Source organism: Mirounga leonina, unplaced genomic scaffold (genome assembly GCF_011800145.1).
Source record: "Mirounga leonina isolate KUSES-001 unplaced genomic scaffold, KU_Mleo_1.0 Mir_151, whole genome shotgun sequence".
Taxonomy (NCBI): domain Eukaryota; kingdom Metazoa; phylum Chordata; class Mammalia; order Carnivora; family Phocidae; genus Mirounga; species Mirounga leonina.
In genome coordinates this window covers 1,370,654-1,387,238 of record NW_023270377.1, presented here as the reverse complement: position 1 = coordinate 1,387,238, position 16,585 = coordinate 1,370,654, and the positions used below count along the sequence as shown (strand labels likewise).

At 61.0% G+C, this 16,585-nt stretch overlaps 1 protein-coding gene across 2 annotated transcripts in view; it reads right to left on the bottom strand.

Annotated features, from left to right (window-relative positions):
• NDUFA10 (NADH:ubiquinone oxidoreductase subunit A10) overlaps window positions 1-16,585 on the bottom strand; it is a 93,271-nt gene that overhangs the window by 28,092 nt on the left and 48,594 nt on the right. Inside the window, exon 10 of one of the 2 annotated variants that reach the window (XM_035006741.1) lies at window positions 12,068-12,423. The exons of the other annotated variant lie outside the window; for it this stretch is intronic. Within the exon in view, the coding sequence (XP_034862632.1) occupies window positions 12,355-12,423 (69 nt within the window). The 3' untranslated portion in view covers window positions 12,068-12,354. Of the gene's footprint in view, window positions 1-12,067; window positions 12,424-16,585 lie in introns of those variants that run through there. 2 annotated transcript variants of the gene reach the window in all.

Sequence of the window (16,585 nt, the reverse complement as noted above, 5' to 3'; positions counted from 1 at the left end):
TAGGAACACAGCTGTCCTTCCATAAAGGGGGGCCTTCCCACGAATGCGACTTCAAACTGCACTTGCAAGTACACGCAGGGGGAGCTAGTGGGCTTTCCAAACTTGAACTCTCTGCACAAGTCTGTACCTTTCATTTTGAAATCCCCTGAAATGGAACAAACGAGGCTCCAACACTGAAGGATCACGTCACGTACGTGCATGCACACGGATCACATGTATGTACACACACCATATGTACACGCATCACACACGCCCAATTCACACATCACGTGTGTGCACATGTATACCACGTATATGCATCACACATACATGTATGCACACACGTACGCAGATACGCGCAATACGATTCACACGCACACACGTATGCACACGCGTGCGCAGATACCGCACAATCCACAATTCACGCACATCCACGCAGGCACATCCTTCCTGCTCCGCTTGGAAGCACCACCTCAAGAACGCCCAGCTCCCTGCCGTTGGCCAGCTCGGTCCAGTACATACATTAGCTCATGAAGCCCTTAACAAACACGGAACTGTTGAACCTGTGTGTCCCACTTACCGCCACTTACGTGGTTCCGTGAAGCCTCTCCTTCGCGAGCTCGCACCCTCCAGCTCCGCCAGTACCACCTGGAGGCTGAGGAGGCAGCCCGCGGGCCCCACCCCTGCAGCTTCGGGGCGGGAGGGCTGGAGGCACCGAGAGCACGCGCCTCCAACGAGCGCCCGCGACCACACGCGGAGAGCCGCGGCACCCCCATCGGCCTTGTCTGCTTGGCTCCTTGCGGTTTGTAATTCGGTTACTGCGTCTTGGCTGACACTGCTTTGGTTTTCAATTGGTCTTCAGACGCCTGGAATCGTGTTTCCTTATCTTTTCTGTACTTCCGATGCTTATGTTGCTGAATCCGTGCTCTTCTCCCACTCTGCTCTCAGGCAAAGCACGGAGGAGACTTTTCTGGCCACTGGCTGTTTCTCCGCGTGGGGGTGCTGTGACCCTCCCTTGGGCATTTACCCATTTGCTTTCCCGGGCTGGCGCGCACACCGCCCGCCCTGCCCCTCGCCCTTCCCACCTTCTCGGAGCCCGAGCGACTCCGTCCAAGCACCCTGAGTTCCGCAGAGCGCCAGGCCCCCACGGCCTGGCAGGGGCTGCTTTCCGTCTGGGGCGCAGAGTTTGTGTCCTGAACGCCTCTCCCACCCTGCAGGGGTGGCAGCAGGAGGAAGGGCTCAGCCGAGCTTGGTTGGGGCGCCGGCTCGAAATCCCGTGAACTGCCCCCGGCCCGCTGGGGAGAGCAGCGGGTCCCATCCCGACCTGGGCCCCCCACGGCCCATATGTCCCGGAGCCCTGGCTTCCTCCAGAGGGTGGACCGCTGTCCAGCTCCGTTTCTGCCACACGCTGTGGTACCGCTGCCCCGACCCCACACCGGAGCTCCAGCGAGGGACTCCTCGTGCCGTGCGGCTCTGGGCCGGAGGGCGGCCCGGGCCCCACAGGGCTGCACCCCTGCTCCGCTATGGCGGCCCTGCTTCTGTCCCTGCCCCCGTCTCTAAACCACCTTGTTGGTGTCTTGCTGGGATTCTTTCTCTAATTTTTCTTAATCTCTTCCTGTCCATTCTTTTAGGGACCAGGAGGGGGACATCCTGAAATTCAACTTTGCTCTGCCGTCTTGGACATTCCTTCTGAACACCCACAAGTGGGGACAAATCTTAGTCCCTGAGAATGTATGTGGTTGGGGACAGTGTGACTGTCACCGAGAAGGGAAAAGTTAGCTCTTTAGAGCCAAGAAGGGCACACAAGTTAGATCAAAAAAGGGAGATGGAACACGAAGACCAAGAAGCCGGACTTCCCTCAGGCAGGTGCCGACCTGCACACGTTCTGGACGCTGAGACATGGGCTCCTCAGGAAAGTGAGGTGCGGCCCCAGGTGACCTCCCCCAAAGGCCTTGTCCCCGGGGACCAGCCTGCCCCCTGCCCCCTCCTCAACCCCGCTGTGGGGAGCCCAGTGAGCGGGGCACCTCGTCAGGCTAGATGAGGTGCAGGGACAGCACCAAAGATTTAAGAAAAAAAAATTACAGAAGGTAAACACAAAACTGAGGACATTCTGTCCCATTAACATAACTTTCCCCTTGGATTGGGCAAAGTTGTTCTTTTGCCTTGTTGGATAAAGGAACATCATAAAGATCATGCAAGAACCAGGAGAGACAGCATTCGCCCCATGAGGCCACCTCTCCGAGGCTCTGCCTCGGGCATGGGGTTTTCCCATTCCGAAGTACAGTGACCACCCCGAGCTGTCAGTCATACAGGACGGGAAGGGGTTTTCTGATGGGCTCCCCGGTGTTCCCGAGCGAGCAGTGAAGGCGGCGGTAGCCCTTTGCTTTCCCGGTGGGCTGTGAAAACCCCATGCCTGGGCTGGGCCAGGGCTCCCCTCGGGGCTCCCAGACACCGGGGCCTCACGGGAGCTGCTGGGACACTTGACAGCTCCAGGAAAGGGCCTTGGGACGTCCCTGCGCCCATGTCCCCTCCCCTCACCACCTGCAGGCCCCTCGCCCAGACCATCGCACACCTTCCCCAGCCTTGTGGAGAACCCTGAGACCACCGAGGTCCCTGAGCGCAGAGCGTTAGCCCAGAGGCCTGACTTCGGGCTGGGCCTCCGTGCTGCCCAGCCACCCTAACCCCAGCCTGGCCCGGAGTAATTTTCTTTGTTGGGTGCTCGGGCAGCGACTGCTCAGGTTCTGAAAGCCTCCACCGTGGAAGGAACACCTGCAGGAGACAAGGGGTAAGCTCGGCTGTCACCCCACTGCCCCCGACCCCTCTGAACAGGCTGCCCCCAGAGCTGGTGACCCCCACGGTGATGCCCCCCAGGGACCAGCCTGGTGTAGGGGTGGACACAGGAGCCACCCTCCTGACAGCCAGACCCGGCTCCTGCGAGAAGGCAGGACAGCCCTGCCTGGCACCGTGGGCCCCCTACGAGGACTCCTGATGCCAGACAGAAGGACCCATGAGCGCCCAGACCAAGGCCCCCACCTGGCAGCTCCCTGTGGCCCTGCAGCACACTCTTCGCGGACCGAGGCTCCCCGCAGATGGAGACCCCCTGGGCCCCACAGGCCTGGCGGCCCCTGCCTACCCTACTCTAGCGTCCCGCCTGCCCGCGTGTGGCCGTCAGGGGCCCCAGGAAGCGGGCTTTCCCTCCTGCATTATTGTGGTCGGGGCCTGGACCAGTCGGGGAGGTGCAGCCTCCACCACACCCGTTTGGGGGTGTTTCTGGGTGTTTCTTCACCAGAACTGGCTACTGGGATCAAGAACGATGTTTTGCAATCCAACAAAAGCCCGGGATTCCAGCAACAAGATCAAACTCTGAGGCCCGGAGGAGCTCGGCTGTACCGCCCCCTGGCCGCCCAGAGCCCCTGCACGCTCCGGGGTCCGGTGGGTCTCGGGCTGAGCTCCGTCTGTCTGTCCATCTGTCTGTCTGTCTGGGGCTGAGCTCCTCACACCGCCGGCCGCTCCCCATGTCCGAGGCCACACTGACGGAGGGACGCGCCCCCAAGCTGGGTTTGGCCGCTGCTACGGGCTCAGAGAGCGAGCAGAGGAACGCTGAGGCTTGGCTCTCAGGACCACCCCATTCAGCCCACCGGGGGGTCAACCGGCCCTGCTGTGCACGCAGAGCCTGCTCGCAAGCACTGGGTGGGCATGCTTCCCCAGGACCCAGGGCAGATCCCTGACACCGCCAAACCCAGAGGCTCTCCCCTTCCCTACTGAGCGTCGCGTCGATGACAGAATCTCATGGCTGATGACCAGCCTCCCCACAAACCCCTGCGCCCACTCCCCCGCTCCGTGCCCCCAACAACGCCGAGCCCGGCCCCTGCCGACCCCTCGGAAGGTTTGATGCGCGCGTCGTGACGGCTGCACACGTCACCTGCTTCTTAGGTAAATGCCAGTCACTGACTTCACTCACGAAAACACGAAAACGACGCCGTCCCCACTCCCATTCAGCAGCAGAAACAGGCTCATGGATGAAGCAGCCGGCCAGGGCCAGACAGCCGCTCCGTGACCTGAGCCAGAGCCGCCCGGCCACAGAGACCACGGGCGCCCCAGCACCCGCGGGTGGGCTCTGCCCGCCTCCACGGAGCTGCGAGCACAGGCCACTGACCCTGGGGACCCGGGGGTCACGGGCGAGGGCTCTGCGCTCAGCCGCCTCGGCCAGCCAGGGAGGGAGGCAGACAAGTGACTAGAAGGGAGCCCATCCCCTCCCTCCCCACCATCGGGTTAGCTCCCGTCCGAGGGAGGGCGAGGCCCTGGGCTTCGGGCTGTAGGAAGAGCACACCTCCTCCTAAAGTCAGGAACGCCGCATGTCCTCCTGGGCCTTGTCAGCGAATCCCTGGGCTGCCCTTCTAAAAAGACAGTCAAAGGGCCCTGCAGGTGCAGGGGTCACACAGCCCCATCGAGGAGTCCCGGACCTCAAGCTTCCTCACTGCATGTCCCTGGACACCTGCATAACTTCTCTGAACCTCAGGGCTCTCAGGAGGAGTAGAGCCCGGACGAGGGGTCAGGCGCCACCCAGGGTGGAGGAGCCTGAGCGGGAGGCTGCAACTCAGACCGCCTCTCCGTCTCCCACAAACGCAGGCCAGAGGGCTCAGGGTGGGAATGGGCCATGGCTGCTCTGGAGCCTCACGAAGCCTCCCACCGTCCTGGCCGTGTGGACGGGCCGCATGGGGCCTCCGTGTTCACTTGCAAGGACAGATCACACAACCTGCCCGCACAAAGCAGGCGGGAGGCCCAACAGGAAGGATCTGCCGCATGCGCAGTGCCCCGATGTTGCTGGGCACCCTCTCCCCCTGCGGCCCCCGACCCTTCCTGCCCCAGTCCAGGCCGCCACCCCTGGCCAGTGCCAGAGCTGCCGGGAGGATGGGGGGGGGAAGCTGGGGTCAGGGGCTCTCCTCTGAGGCGTGAGGGGTGCTCTGACCGCAGGCTGCGGCAGGTGCAGGAGGGCGCTGGCTCTTCCCTCACCTGCATCCCGAGACAGGGCGGCCTGACACCACGTCCTCCCCGGTGGGGCTGCACAGTAACTGCTCTGCACCAGGGGGCCGGGCGGGCTGGAGTCACACCTGCGGGGAGCTGTGGACTGCTGCCAGGGACGTGCCCTTGGGAACACAGAGCACGTTCTCCACTGAGAGCCCCTTGGGAGGCGAGGTGGGAGGGGGCAGGACCACCAGACCTGGCGGGGCCGCCCCCATAGTTCCCCGTGGTGTCTCAGGGGCCTGCAGCAGACGGACAGCCCCCAACAAGGCACTGAGTGCAGGACTGGAGACCTTGTGACCTGAGGTGGCACGAGGGACCTTGTGGGTGTGAGGAAGGATCTTGGGGTGGGCACGGTCCTGACGCTGTGCGGGGCCGATGCCATCCCAGCGTCCTCAGGAGACAGTCGGAGGACACGTGAGGACAGAAGCAGCGCTCGGCTGGGGTCAGGGGGTCCGAGAGCCAAGGGGCCGAGGCCAGGAAGCCGCCTCCCTCCGAGCCTCCAGAAGGTTCCATCAGGCAGCACCGCGATGTCGGGTTCCTGACGCCCACAGCCAGCGCAAGCTCCCGGCAGTGGGTTCCAGCCCTCGTGGAGCTTGCGGGGTTGGTCACGTCCTGCTGGGAGCTGTGCGCGGATCGCCCCAGGGACCAGCTTGGTTAGGGCCGGAGGCTGAAGCGCACGGGGGCTCGGGCCATCACAGACACGTTTCTGAGCCCGCACAGACAGCCCGGCCGGTCTCAGAGGGTGGCGGCTCCGACACCCCTCGTGGAGCACCCACGGGCCCGCACACCCCGCCACCCTCTCCGCTTCTAGGCTGGCCTCTAAAGAGGCAGGAGGCCTTGAGGCCGCACCCACGTGCACGCCGCACGCCGGCGCCCATTTCGAGAAGTGCAACTCCGAGCACGCTCTGCTGCGGCGACACACATGGGCGTCTGCGAGGCGGCCAAGGCCCAGCCCCTCCAGAACCGCGGCGCGGAAAGCCCTTCTCTCGGTTTCCCCACTCGCACCTGCACCATCCCCTGGGGGGCTCGCGGCCAAGCAGCCTTCAGGGCAGAGGGCACTGAGGGGCCGACGCCAATTTGAAGGAGGGCCCCACGGACCCCAGGGTGCCCGCTAGACGAGCAAACACATTTGCTGGAGGAGAGAAAGGGGCTAACTTAAAAAAAAAAAAAGGTCAAGGGTCTCTCAAGGTAAAAACTCTCGTTTGATTCCTTTTTTGTGCTCGTAGCAAGCGCACATGCCCTTAGACGGCGCAGGCCGCTGGGAGGTGGTGACTACCTGGCCTCCAGCGCCCCACAAACTCTGCAAAGGGAGGCCCTGAGCGCTGCGCATCGCGGCGCCGTCCCTCCGCCTCCTCCCGCCGCGGACAGCAACCCCACCTCAGACAAAGGGTTCGTTTTGCCAGCTCCTTGCGGTGGGATTTCTAGCCAGCGGGAGTTCTTTCTGCAGCTAAATTACATCCTCTCAGCAAGGCTGGTTCCCCCTTCGCAGGAGGGGCTCATTTTAATTTCGGCTTTGGCCGGTGCATAGTGAGCTCCTTTTGCTTTTCACTGCAACAGAAATGAGGTTATTACATGTATCTACTGAGAAAGCAAGCTTCACGTTAAGTCTACAAATACTAGAGACCATATACACATGGAAAGCCACCCTGAGAACAGAGTATCTAGACAAGCTCCACACCGGGGGGCTGGGCGGGCAGGACCCCAGGTTCCTTCTGCACAGCATGAAGGGCAGAGGGCAGAGGGCAGCGGGGCCTCGGAGCGTCCGGCAGGTGTCCAAGGCCTCGGGATGGCGGACAGATCACACCAACAGGACCGGAGGTTCACTGTCCCATGGCCGGCACTAGGACGGAGCGCTGTCCTGACGTGGCTCCGTGGTCCTCACCAAGGTCAGCCCCAGGTCCTATTCCACAGGTGCTGTGGGAAGCACACTGCAGCTGTGACACCGGGGGCGGGCGGGGGGGAGTACGCGTCGACGTGGGACCCAGGCCTCACCAGATGCCTCCACAAGGCGTGGCCACCACGTCCAGGCACAGGTCCGTGCAGATTCGGCTGGCAGGGTCTGCCGGGGCTTCAGGGGACGACCGAGGGTGGGGGCAGCTGGGTGCGAGGTCGGGACGGGGTTCTTCGGGAGGGGGCAGCCGCAGCTCTGAACCAAGGGCCAGATGAACAGGTGGTGGCTTTGGACCCCACTGCTGCTCAGCCCTGTGGACAGCGTGACTCCTTGGCCGCGCTGAGGGGTGGGAGGCGGGTGGGAGGCAGGCGGGAGGCAGAATCCAGGGGCAGACACTGCAGCAACTTCTCAGGCACGGGTACGGGAGAGGGGCAGCAGCAGAGGAAACCGGACCTCTGGTCAGGGTCTGCACTGCCCCATGGAGGGGCGCACCCTGGTCAGCGGCCCCCCACACCCAGACAGGCCCAGGGGACCCCTGACTGGCTCAGAGGCCGGACCCATCACCCACAGCAGCGTGTGCAAGGTGTGCAACACTCCCAGACAAGGGCATCTTCATCGCACACGGCGGCAGCTTCTCTAGAGTGAGAGCCCATGAGCAGCCAGCACGAACAGGAAGCCGGGCTACGCGCAGCCCTGACGTGAAGGTCGGTCACGGCTGCTCTGAAGGAGACTCGGCGTGGGCGTCCACCAAACCCTCCAGGTCTCCATCAGGAGACAAGGCTGGGCCAAGCACCGGGAAGTGACACAGAGCCTTTCTCAGCACCTACAAACCACCAAGTGTGCAGACCGGCAGGGAGCGCGCACCCCAGGGGTGAGACTCAGGTTCCACCGCGGCCCCGGTGCCCGTCCTAACACCCCTGTCCACCCAGTGCAAGGGCTGGGGCCCCTGGATTCACCTCATGTGTCTACAATACGAAGATTACAACGATCCTTGAGCCTCCTGCTTTTTACAGAAGGGTTCGAGTCGTGCACTCGACACTGTGATGTTCAGGGGAACGTGGTGCCTTTGGCCTGAGCACTTTGCGGAGTGTGGGGGAGTAGGTGTCCACAGCGGTGAGCCTCCCCTCCAGGAGGGCAGGCGCCCAGCCAGCGTCCCACCTGCGCTCCCTGACGGAACAGAGCTCAACAGGGACGGGGACACACTTCTGGCACAGGGTGATGCTGGGCTGCATCTCTAGGAGGAAGCTCCTGGCTGGAAAGGACCCCGCTCTCCCTCCAATTCGTTCATTCATTCTGCTGTCCCTGGCTGAGCCCCCACGGCCCTATCTCTACCCACCTCCTGACATGGCTTGCTCTGAGGCCATGTCACCATCGCCCCCATGCCCCCCAATCCGGATCCACCAGGAACAGCCACTCTGCTCTTCTGCATCAGCCCCAGGCTCGGGCCTGACCTGCTTGCCCCGCTGCTGGGTCTCAGGGCCTCACGGAGATTATGGCTTCAGTAGGCGAGTGATCCGAGCCTGCGGGCCAGGCTGCAGCTGCAGCCCCAGCAAGTCCGTGCCTGGGCTGCACGCGGTGCTGGGGACACAGGAGGCTCCGTGCACATCCGTGCAGGAGGGCTCACTACCGCACTGAACATTAACAAAGGTTAATGCCATGAAACTACACAGCACCGAACAGAGCGCTTCCAGAATGCAATGACCCGCTGGGTTTAACCAGGGAGCTTCCCAGCGCTGACTTAGAAGTGTCACTGATGAAAATGGGGTACTGTTCTGATTAAAACAATTTCCTACTTAATTAAGACTTTCAATCCAGTAGTATGGACAAATGACATGCATTTACACGTTTAAAGATAAAATTTTACTGTTTCCCGTTAGAAGAACTCTTAGTAAGCCGCCCTCAGAGATCGCGGCCCAATGGCAGCGAGCCACGCAAATGACCACAGGTTACACGGGGAAGTTCAGCCTCCTTTGAGGAGGAGTTCTTTCTTTTGAAAGATTTATTTATTTCAGAGAGAGGGAGAAAGGAGCGAGCATATGCACACGAGTGGGAGGGCAGAGGGAGAGGGAGAATCCCAAGTGGATTCGGAGCTGAGCGCGGAGCCCAACGTGGAGGACCCTCAGGACCCTGAGATCACACCTGAGCCAAAATTGAGAGCCGGATGCTTCACCGACTGAGCCACCCTGGTACCCCCTGGGGAGGGGTTTCTTTTTTTTTTTTTTTTTTTTTTTAGGCAAAACAAAGAAATTTTTTTTATTCTTATGTTAATCCCCATACATTACATCATTAGTTTTAGGTGAAGTGTTCCATGATTCATTGTTTGTGCATAACACCCAGTGCTCCATGCAGAATGTGCCCTCCTCAATACCCACCACCAGGCTAACCCCTCCTCCCACCCCCCTCCCCTCCAGAACCCTGTTTGTTTTTCAGAGTCCATCGTCTCTCATGGTTCGTCTACCCCTCCGATTTCCCCTGCTTCATTCTTCCCCACCTGCTACCTTCTTCTTTTTTTTTCTTAACATATATTGCATTATTTGTTTCAGAGGTACAGATCTGAGATTCAACAGTCTTGCACAATTCACAGTGCTTACCAGAGCACATACCCTGGGGAGGGGTTTCTAACAGGGCTCTGCAGCCCGGGGGAACGCAGGTGGGGGTCCCCGACACGGGGCATCAGAACAAACCCAGGCAGGGATCGGGGAGGACAGAGGGGAGGCCTTTCCCTGAGGATATCTCCCTGTTCAAGTGGTGGACACATCACATCACAGTGCCCTTTCCTTTATGAAATCCAAGGTAGTATTAGATGATCCCTCTTATGGGGGTGACGACTGAGAGTCTCTGCCTCTGTTTCCTGGCTCGTGATTTTCCTAACGCAAAGCCTCCGGTTCCTAGTTTTTACTTCTGTCCAGATATAAAACCAAGATTACTGGGGCACATACTTCCATTCATCGAATCCTGACCAGCCAGGGGCTGCTGCCTACACGTCTTTCCTCTAAAAGCCCAAATGCATGACAGTCGTTGTGGCTTTCGTTCTCCACCCCTACCCTGCCAAGCCCCCAAATGCTGCACCCGGTGTGAGCCTGGACCGTGCCCTCCTACGAGAAAGCAGCTGCCCGCTGCCTCTTTGTTCCGACAGGTGCACAGCTACGAACCACCGGCCCAGAAACGGGTAGCTGGTCAACAGGACACAGATCCCAAGCCAAACGAGTGGCCAGCCGGCTGCTGAAAAAAACCGGGCTCTGACAAACGAGATGGGTTTTGGCAAGCAGGACAGGAGCTTCCTTTGTCTCTGCTGTAGTCCAGAACCCAAAGTAACCAGCCTGCTGCCACACCTGCTCGTTGAGGGGGAGGCCTCCTCCCCTGCTGCTCTGGCCACGCACCTCGTCTGCAGGAGCCGGGCTGCCAGAGCCAGGCGGCCGCAGGAGCACCCGGCAAGGCCTGCTTGCAAGGTGGACATAAGTAACTAATTCCCTCTGAAAGCACGTGGCCACACAGACATCGCTCCTGGTCCTCAAAGCACTGAACCTTCCAACACGGAGTCTTTAAACACACATGGTGTCATTCCAACTCTGCAGCTTTTAGGCGTTGTAGCATTTTTGTGAAACTAAATCACGGCTGCTCTGAAGTAAGGAGACCCCACACGGGCGTCCACTAAACCCTCCAGGTCTCCATCTGGAGAGACGGCTGGGTCCCTGTTTATTTGCTTTTCTCTGCCCAGCACTCACACGGGAAGCACCGGGAAATGACACAGAGCCTTTCTCAGCACCTACAAACCACCAAGTGTGCAGGCCGGCAGGGAGCGCGCACCCCAGGGGTGAGACTCGGGCTCCATCGTGGCCCCCGGTGCCGTGCACACAAGCTGGGAGGGACGAGTCCGCGCTCGGAGAGAGCCGGCTCCCACCCAAGCAGTCCTGACCACACAGCAGGCTTGCCACCCATTGGGGACGCTGCCGTGGAGAGCGAGCTCATTACGGCCGAGACATCAGGAACAGCCAAGATAATTAAAGATGTTTTTCTTTTCCTTCCTCCTCTCCTTAATGGTTTGTGAGGCACTTAGTCCAAAGATACCCCACAGCTGGCTGGGTGCCGAGGGCTCTCCCATGCAGCGATTACAGCAGGGTGTCTCAGGGAAACGCAGAGCTTCCACACTGAAGTCTGACTCCAACTCAGACGCTGCTGGAAACTTTCTTTTCAACTGTTAAACACCCCCCCCCCCAAAAAGTAAGAAGGGAAGGGGAAAGGAAGGAAAGAGAAGAAGAGGGGAGGAGAGAAGGGGAGGGGAGGGAAGGGGAGGGAAGGCAAACAGGAGAGGAAGGAGAGGAGGGAGGAGGGGGATGATGAAGGGGAGGAGGAGAGGAAAGCAGAGGAAGGAGGGGAAGTCAGGGGAAGGAAGAAAGGGGGAGGGGAGCAGGGAAGCTGGGGAGGGGGAGGGGCTGGAGAGCGGTCTGCGGCCTCCTCTGCACTGAGCATTACTGGACGGCGGGTGGGTGCCTACTGAGCACCTGGGCGAGCATGGGGAGCGAGTGCCCGAGCGCGGCCAGCGCAGCCCGTGTGGCCGAGGAACCGAACTCTATGCTGCATGAACTTCAAGCACCTAAATTTCAACAGGCGCAGGCGGCCAGGGGCCTGTGCGCGGCCGGTGGGGCAGCTCCGAGGGAGAGGGCGCTCCGCTCACAGCCGCCAGCTGCCCTGAAACACTCACCTCTACAAGGAGCTCGCAACAAGTTTTCTTTTTGTTTTCTACGTAAAGTAAAGAAATGGGATCTTCCTCTCCATCCAGAGCTCGTTCCTGTGCTTCCTGAGCCTGTGCTCCCCTCCCAGGGAGGAATGTCAAGGCCAGCTCCGTAAACACGTGGTGACCTCTTCCTGGCTCTGGCCTCTCCCCCTCACATCGTCCCTGCTCACCCCGCCGTGGTTATGCTGCCGAATCAGGCGGGATCAGCGCTTCAGAAGCCCTCGGAGTCCTGGCCTCCGTCTCAATAAACCAAACCCATCACAGTACACGGTCAGTGACGTGTAAGCAAACACGTGTGTGCACACACATATGTGACGTGTGCGGGTGCAGAGGGAGGATGGAGGGAAACGCCGCGGCATCGGTTTCATTTCCTGATGTCTGAAGAAACCAAGTACCAACTCTACATGACACAGAACACAAGTAATGAAACGAAATTCTTCCAGTAATATGTGGTCTTTTAATAGCAGATTTTTCTTCCCAGTGATAATTATGGATCATTGCCAAATAAAGCCAGAAGGCCGCAAAGCCTCCTAAACCAAGAAGCCCCGTCCCTCACCAGCTACTCTACAGGGCAGCCTGCTCCCGGCCAGGCCGATTCTCCCACGGTGCCGTTCTCGGGCTGTTTACCTCCTCCAACCTCACACTGTAAAGCACGGAGTCCACAGGAGCGGGGCAGACGGGAAGTGTCCTCGCCATCGGGATGCAGACCGTGGAGGACGGCCCGTCACTTCAGCCAGATCCACTTGTCACCCACGTCCGCGTTGTACCCGGGGCAGTACTTGCGGCCGGGCAGCTGTGGGAGGGAAGGCCATGGTCACAAGGGTTCACAAGGCACTCGAGGCCCCAGCTCGCTGCAGCAGGGGCTCAACGGCATGTCCTGCTGCGAGTGTGAGCGCCCCGCGGGAATAGAGCCCTGCTGGCCCACGTGCGCCCACAACATGCAGCTGCCTGGGGTGGCCTCTGGCCTGGGAGGCAGCACGTCTGTTCTCAGGCTTTGAGGGTCATGATTGGAAAAACCCACTCACACCTGCAGAGAGCGCTGCTCTCGGCAGTGTTCTGGCTGGAAGAGCAAACTGGGGAGAACTCAGGTGAGTTCACGACGGGGCCCTCCGCCCTCTCTGGGGCAGGTTATGGAAGCGGACAAAGGAGGGCGGTGGACACCAGGCCCCAGCTAAGTGGGAGCTCCCAGGGGCGGGGGGAGGAAGCGGACCGGACCCGGGAGGGCTGTCTGTCGGGGCGGCAATGGGACTGGGAGGACAGAGGTCTCCTGCCGGCCCTCCCATGGGGCCCAGAGACACCACGCCACGCGGCCACAGGCCCACTCCCACAGGCAAAGGCGTCTGTGGCAAGAGCCAGGGGCCGTGGGCTCTGGTGGCCACAGTGCGGGGCAGGCCTGCGACGGAGCTGCGCACGGCCAGGGAAACACTCGAGCACCCTGTTTTGCCAAGTTACATGAGTGGGAACAAAATATTGAATTTACTTCTTCATGTTTTCAAATCAATGTGGATAAACAGATTTGTACATACTACATACAAAAATCTTCCACATTTTGCCCTTAAGTACTAAAGTATTTAAAAAACCAAATCAGTCTCCCCTTCACCTACTCAGCAAGGCAGCCAAGCGCAGCCACGGCAAGGGGAGTCCGGGGCTCCGCACGCCACCGCCAACACCGGACGGAGCTCCGACGACTGGCCGGCTTGAGGCCCCGCACCCACGCCCTCTCTCCAGTGCCGTCACGCAGGTGTGCAGGGGGATTCTGTAGCCCGCAGCGGAGGTTGGGCTGCCGGGGGCTGGCGGGGGGCTGAGCCTGTGCATTTCAGAGCGGGGGCTCTGCTTTTCGGGCCCGGGAGACCCTGTTAATGGGGCCATCCACGTGCCAGGAGCATCCTGGGAATCCAAAAGGAAGACAAAAGACGAGACCCAGCTCCCCAGGACCCCAGAGTCTTGGGGAGAGACTGGCAAGGGGGCAGGCCTCACAGCCCCACGGCCACGGCAGCACCGCAGGAGCCCAGCGGGGGGCGTGTGCGTGCAGCTGCCCGCAGAGAGGGGGGCACTCGGGGGGGGGGCAGGCGCCCAGTTTGCTGTGCAGGCTACGGGACACGGCGAGTGTTAGGAAGATGTCAGTTTTTCCGCTCTCTGATCGCAACAAGCGCTTGGGCGTAAGATGGGTGCAGCTGCCGCAGCACGCCCGGGCGAGGGCCACAGGGACTAACACCGTGTCTGGCTTCCTCGGGCCCCGGGAAGCCCTGCGTACCAGAGGAGCAGGCGGAGGGCAGGTGGTGGCCCCAGGGAAGGTGAGCGCCCAGCCTGACCGCGGACACTGCGTGGAGAAGGTGAGGGGCAGTGGGAAAGCTGGGTCTGAGGCTGCAGAGGCAGGGCTGCGCTGAGGATCCATGGGTACGCCGCCAGCACCCAGCAGCCCGGACAGAGGGGACGCCACCCCAACTGATGAGGGTGCCCAGGGAAGAGCGCAGGGAAGATGCATGGAGACACTGACCTGTGGATGAAGAGGGTCTGGGCAGGGACGGGGCAGCTCGGGGAAGCCGAGACTACGACAACGACTAACAGCACGTGTCCGTGCACACAGAGTGGGGGTGACAGAGTCCCTGTGCCAAGGAGGGCAGACTGTGTCAGGCAGAACAATGCCCCAACCCCCAGATCCTGTGCCTACAAGACCTCACACGGCACAGGGGGCTTTGCGGAGCACATGGATTGTCCACAGGGGCCCAGGGTCGGCACAAGGGGCCCAAGAGAAGGTCAGACCAGAGGAGGAGATGGGGCCACGGAAGCAGAGGCCAGGTGATGGGGCCACGAACCACAGGGTGCAGGCACCTCCAGAAGCTGGAAGTGGGCAGGAAACAGACCCTCCCCTCAAGTGTCCACGAGGAACACAGCCCTGCCAACACCCTGATCTCCTACTCCCGACCTCCGGAGCCCTGAGACAACACAGGTAAGCAGCTGCCCAGGACACACACATGGATGCTCTGCCCTTCGTGATGGAGACGCTGGGGCACTTCTGTTCACACTAGGGGGCACGCTGATGGAGAGGCCCCGGCCGCGGGAGACAGTGGGCAACCCGCTGAGAACAGGGTAAGGAGGGAGGGCAGGCCGGAGCGCCCTGGGCTCGCGCCCCCCGCCCCCGCCCGGGGCCCCCATCCAGGAACACCCAGCGAACGGCCGCCACGGCACAGCAGCCCCAGCAGGAAAGAGCAGTGTGGCTTTGCAGCGTCCCCACAGTGGCCCACCAGAAAGGGACTCCTCTTCCTGAAGGACCACCCCCAGCACTGTGTGCAGGGAACAGAGCGCTGACCTGTCAGGGGAAGAGCTCAGGAAGGCTCTCAAACGTCACCCACGCCTGCGGCGAGCCGCTCGACGGCAGCAGTCCCCAGCCTCCATCAGCGGAGCCCCCGGGGCTCGGAGGTGCCCCAGAGCGCAGCCGAGAGGAAGGGCCAGCATGCGGCAGCAGCGGGGCTCTGCTCGCGTCTTGGCAGGGCGGATGTTAAGCCACCGAGCAACTGAAGGCAGGCAGACCAGCAGCAGCTGCGCACGACCCCACACACCTGCTCCCGGGACCGCTCGGGCCGGCGGTTCGCGGGCCTCTGATTTCCAGATCCTCAGGGTCCCTTTCCAGCACGTTTAAGCTAACAGGGACCCCAGGGAGGGTTTCCGTTTGGAACATTTCACACCGAGGGAAGGCAAAAATAAGCTTTTTCTTTTCCGTTACTTCCTATCCGCATCTGCTCATTTAAATAAACCTGCAAACCACCAAAACCCAGTTCACACCTGTCACGTGAGAGAACATGCCTGCGATATCCTGAGAAGAGAGTGTGTCGCCACCCTCCCACTCAGGAACCATCCCTCCCCGCACACCTGCCTGCAGGTGCACTGCTGGGGAAAAGGGCCGTCAGCCCGCCCCGTACCTCCTACTCTTCCTCCTTCCCTCCACCAGTTCCCCAGAAGGTGGATGCCGGCCGCCCACACAGACAAGGGCCACCCCCGGTGAGCGCGGCGCTAGCTGGGGGAGCTCTGTGGGACGGGGCTGCCAGGTGCCTCCAGGGCACGGGCCTCCAGCCTTGTGCAGGAGAAATAACCACCTAGTTTATTCAAGCCACAAATATTCTAGCTTGTGTTTTTTGGTTCTCCCAGCTGAACTTACTTCTAATCTTAATTTTTTCCTTCTTGCACAGGAAAATATTTCAGAAGAAATTCTGACTAGTGGAAGGCCCCCTCTTCACTACCTACAGGTTTTCATTCAAAAGCTCTGTGAAGATATTACATCAACGGTTACTTATGAAGTGTTTAGAGGAGAAGCAGGGGAGTGGGGGAGGGGGAGGATGGGGAGGAAGGAGGAGGAGGGGTGGGGAAGAGGGGGAAGGAGAAAGGGGGGGGAAGGAAGGGGGAGGAGCAGGAGGAGGGAGGACAGGGACGGGAAGAAGGAGGAGGAGGAGGGGTGCACACACTGAAGTGGCCTGGGCGTGGCTGCAGGCACACAGGGAAGGGAGGAAGGAGGACGACCAAGGCCATCCAGCTCCCTGTCCGAAGTCCCACATGGCACACAGCACCCGAGGACAACGGCGCCAGACATCTGACTTGGCGGCACCGTGCCCAGTCTAATACTTTCAGGAGGCTGTCTCCCCACCTTCCCCATTTTCCATTAAAAGTCGAAGAGTGAGTTTACCAAAGAGAAAAACTGCAAACCGCAAAGATGCATATTCAAAGCTCTCGTCCAGGGGGTGGCCAAGCTGCCCTGTGCCCAAAATGGTGGTGAGCTGGCCCACCTGGGGCTCTTCGTGCTGAGTGGGCCCCACGCCCCATGAGCCCAGCAGTCTGCGCCAGGGGGCCGCCCAGAGAGGCCACTGCTCTCCTGGAGGGGCATGAGGTTGGGCTTCCCCCCGGGCTCCCCCTGCGCGGCCCCCCTGATGGTTGTGGGGGAGGCATGCAGCCCCGCAGCCCAG